Source organism: Morone saxatilis, unplaced genomic scaffold (assembly GCF_004916995.1).
Source record: "Morone saxatilis isolate NCDOM2014 unplaced genomic scaffold, NCSU_SB_2.0 Contig9, whole genome shotgun sequence".
In the NCBI taxonomy this organism is placed as follows: Eukaryota; Metazoa; Chordata; class Actinopteri; family Moronidae; genus Morone; species Morone saxatilis.
The window spans coordinates 4126575-4130708 of record NW_023340268.1 but is presented as its reverse complement, the minus strand read 5'-3'; the positions used below and the strand labels follow the sequence as shown (position 1 = coordinate 4130708).

General features: G+C 38.7%; 1 protein-coding gene across 3 annotated transcripts; it reads left to right on the top strand.

The window, feature by feature from the left end:
* The first annotated feature begins 314 nt into the window (after positions 1-314).
* Positions 315-4128, top strand: olah (oleoyl-ACP hydrolase). 3 transcript variants are annotated; one of them, XM_035681819.1, is made up of 7 exons: positions 315-677; positions 795-924; positions 1432-1570; positions 1708-1807; positions 2904-3073; positions 3152-3234; positions 3481-4128. In XM_035681819.1, exons 2-7 carry the CDS (start codon positions 795-797, stop codon positions 3621-3623), a joined length of 765 nt encoding a protein of 254 aa, XP_035537712.1. In that variant the 5' UTR covers positions 315-677; the 3' UTR covers positions 3624-4128. The 3 variants fall into 3 exon arrangements, with proteins under 3 accessions (XP_035537712.1, XP_035537711.1, XP_035537710.1); XM_035681818.1 differs by having other exon boundaries at positions 316-617; positions 724-924; XM_035681817.1 differs by having other exon boundaries at positions 319-617; positions 721-924.
* Positions 4129-4134: the final 6 nt, after the last annotated feature.

Genomic DNA, 4134 nt, shown 5'->3' with positions numbered 1-4134 from the left:
AATAATATAATACATTGTATTATTATATATATATATATATATATATATATATACACACACATTATTAGTACAAACTTTTGATACTTTAAGTAAGTTATTCTGATGATTGAATGCTTCTAACTAACTTTACTTGAATACAATTTTGAATGTTGGACTTCTACTTGAGTATTTTTTGTCGTGGGATTTCCGGTATTGCGCTGTTTAATATTGTCTAACTTGACCAAACCCTCCTCCTCCTCCTCCTCTACAGAGGGAAACCCGTCAGGAAATACCAACTGTAGAACAACAACGTCACTTCCGAGAAACTTTTCTCTATGTTTGTATTTACGTCCTGTGTTGAATCAAACTCCTGTCCATCCATCCAGGTACCACAAGAACATTATTACACAAACACGTCAGGAACCGGTAAAGGACGCAGCGTCTAATGAGTGTTTGAACTGAGTGCACGGACATACACACTCCACACTGTAGATGTCTCCAGAATCCACAGATAGAACTTCTACAACAGCTCTCATACATGAAACCACAGAAGAAAATAACCAGGAACTAGTTCACTTCAGCATGAGGGGCAACCACTGCTTTTTCTAGAAGTTGATGGAGCTGAAAGCAACAAACAGGTGTGCCTTAACATCTGTATAACCCTCCCTGACATAGTGTTAAACAACCTTTGCTTCCAGGTGAGTTGTTCTGTTGCTTGATGTGTGTTTTCTCCTCCAACAGAAGTAGGAGCACAGACTTCAGGCCCTGCAGATGTGAATCAGTGTTAGCTCTTCGCCCCTTTCTGTTGCATTAAGATGGAGAAGGTGATCAACTGTTTCAAGAGAAGGCCGGATGCCGTGAGCAGGCTGATATGCTTCCCCTGGGCAGGTGGAGGGTCCATACACTACGCACGCTGGGGCAACGTCCTCAACAGCTCCATAGAAGGTAACGCACCTGGAGGAGGTGGTATGAGTGCTGAGGGCTGCAGAAATATGGCCAGGTGCAATATCTAAATCACAGGAGCTGTAATTATTATTATTATTTTTTTAAATCGGTGACAAAGCAGCTTTATAATGTAGAGCAGTAGAGATGTCCTGGCCTACAAACTTTGTTCTCCAGCCCAAAAATGTCACAACATCTTAATTTTATTAGTTCTTTTTTCAGTGAAAATGAAAGATTGTGATTCAAAAATGATCTTGTGAATCATATAGCAGTATCACAATATCGTGCAGCCCTGAAAGTGCTTCACTCTGCACTGTTAAGCTCTATATTCAAACTGTCTCTGAGGTTTGTAACTGTTAATGTAACCTTTCACCTACAGTAAAAAGAAAACAAATGATGGAGGAACTTGAACTTGATGTCCTTGCACTGTGAGAACAAAGTGTACACATGTTACGGTGTGATGATATTTCTACCTGCAGTGTTTCGGAACCCTCCTTCTGTCTCTTTCAGTGTTTGCTGTCAAGCTGCCAGGCAGAGAGAGTCGAGCCAAAGAGCCGTTCTTTCAGAACATGCAGCAGATTGTGGACGAGGTTATCGGCGTGTTGTTGCCGTTGCTGAAGGAGAAGCCGTTTGCTCTGTTTGGCCACAGGTACGATGACGGTAGAATCATATCTGTAATGACACCACAGCTCAGTTATCACAGCTTCTTTGTGTTTCTCTGTTTTTATTCCACCACGTACAACTTTCTTTTCTTTTAACGTTCGCACTGTCCTGATCTGTTTTTAGTTTTGGTGCCTTCACGAGTTTCGCTGTGGCAGATGCTCTGAAGAGATTGCACAACCTCGAACCGGTTCACATCTTCCTGTCTGGTGCCTCTGCACCATATGTGAGTTCATTTATTACGTTTAACCACAGGTACAGTGGGTGTATGGAGGGGAGCGGGGGGGGTATACTCTTAATTTATGCCCCAAGAGTGGCCATTCAAGCAAAGGATAAAAGCCCCGTGTTACAATCAGTGACATGTAAGACTTGTGTTGCATATTTAGCTCACCTAAATAGGAGCCATCATTATGAAATTGAAAAATAAGAAAGAAAATAAGAAATTATGAAATATAAATGAATAATCTGCTATGGACACGTTTTAGACTAAATGATTGGCTTAAATTTAATGAAAGAAGTATTTTGAAACATGTCTGAAGTCTCAATAATGTAATGTTTTTCTGTTAAAATATCTTAATTGTGGGTCTTTTCAAGAAAATATTAGATGAATGATTAAAAAAAACTATAATAGATATATAATAGATTAAATCAGCCACCCGTTAAAGTCTTCATACCACCTTGTTGCCACCCTGTGATTGTTGCTCTAGATCCGCCCCTGAGTGCACTAATGTCCAGATTTTCAGTTCAATTTGTTCCCATGTCGAGCTGTCTAAATACTAATTACAGGCCATAATATTTTATATTTCTTACTTGCTCACAATGAGAGTTATATTCCTTATGATGTTCTGCAAATAAAAGCAATTTGGATAAACTGGTTATTTATTAAAAAATAATCCGAGACCAATTAACTGAACCTGCATTGTGAGGCTGCAAATGTGCCTGCTTGAAATCATTTTAATAATTTGGTCATTCGGTTCAGTTGTGATGTCTTTACTGCCCAAAGATAAATAACAAAGTTCAACGCCCTCCAACATCCACCACTGTCAACAACGTCTTCATTTAATATCTTTGGTAATATATAGAGGAAGATCTTGAAATACACCATTAAATGTTAAATGGCAGGTGCATAATGAGCAAAACAAACCTGTAAACTGAGATGGAAGTAGATTTCACATGCACTCACTTTATTACATAGATCATACCTGATGATTGGACCAAAACATCTGGTTCCTTCTGTACACAACTGGAACAAACAAACACTGATAGTTCTGAGTCCTTGTTGTTGATGATATACCATTAACACACTATCTTTTATCTTTTAGTCAGAGACGCGTATAAAAGCCCCAAAGAGAAGCGACTTATCCGATGAAGATTTTCTCATGTGGATGAGTTCGATTGGAGGAACTCCTCCTGAGCTGCTGGCAAACCCCGAAGTCCTGAAGCTCTTCCTTCCCGCCCTGAAGGCCGACCTGCACGTTGTGGAGAACTACAGGTGCGCTGACTACTTTCTTACTTAATATAAGCAGTTTTTTAACCATTCATTTCATTGAAGTTGCTGTCTTTCCTGCAGATGTAACAAGCCCGACAGTCCACTCCTCTCCTGCCCCGTCACTTGTTTTGATGGAAAGGATGACATTCCTCATGACTTACAAGGTCAGTCCTCTGATGTTTACACTCACTCTACCTCTATTATAGGCAGAGCTTATGCAGGTTTCTGGAAGCTCAGTATCAGAAATTACGCAACATTTGGTCTCTGCAGATTCATCTAGTTTAGGAGACTGAATAGGAGTTAAAGGATGTGCCAAATAACATAAAGTGTCCAAGAGAAAGAAACCTGTTGTCTGTAAGTCGTCTCCATGTTTATATGTCATTAATCATGTTCCTGTGTTTTATCAACAGCGTGGAAAAGCATCACGTCGGGAGATTTCACCGTCAGGATGCTCGATGGATCTCATTTTTACCTGAAGGATTCTGGGAATGAAAAAATGATATTAGACTACGTCACAAAGCACCTTGAAACATCAGAAATGGACTATTTATAATGAAATATGTACAGTCACTGTATATTGTATCTAATTACTTTTTTTTTTTTTTACTAATTCATTGTGATGGAAACTAATTCTGTGTAAGTTTCAACATATTGTGTGACAAATTTAATCAAACAACTTCCTAGTGGATATTAAAGAGTCAGTCTGTCACTATTAGGGCTGCAATTAACAATTTGTTGATAATTGAATAATCTGATTAGTTTTAAAGTTAGTTTTCAGAATAGAAAATAGACAAAAATAGTGAAAAACATCACATCAATAATCAGTTTGATGTAAAGACTTTGCTAAAAGGCTAATTCACATCTGCAGCCCAGTTAAAAATAACTAACTAAAATCTGACAGCTTTACCGTGGGGGCTGGACGTAGGGGTGCTGGCATAATCTGGCATAATGAAAACAATTAGTTCATAAAAACGTTTAAACTTATAAAAGACTTTGTCGTCTTTTTACTGGGATTCACGTGTATGTGGTGGAAGTTTGACCAAATAAAGGAAAACCAACAAAGA

Coding starts and splice junctions, on each gene's coding strand:
- olah (XM_035681819.1), top strand. CDS start 795: ATGGAGAAGGTGATCAACTGTTTCAAGAGAAGGCCGGATGCCGTGAGC. Junction 1,571..1,707: donor TTTGCTCTGTTTGGCCACAG/GTACGATGACGG, acceptor ATCTGTTTTTAG/TTTTGGTGCCTTCACGAGTT. Junction 1,808..2,903: donor CTGGTGCCTCTGCACCATAT/GTGAGTTCATTT, acceptor TTTATCTTTTAG/TCAGAGACGCGTATAAAAGC.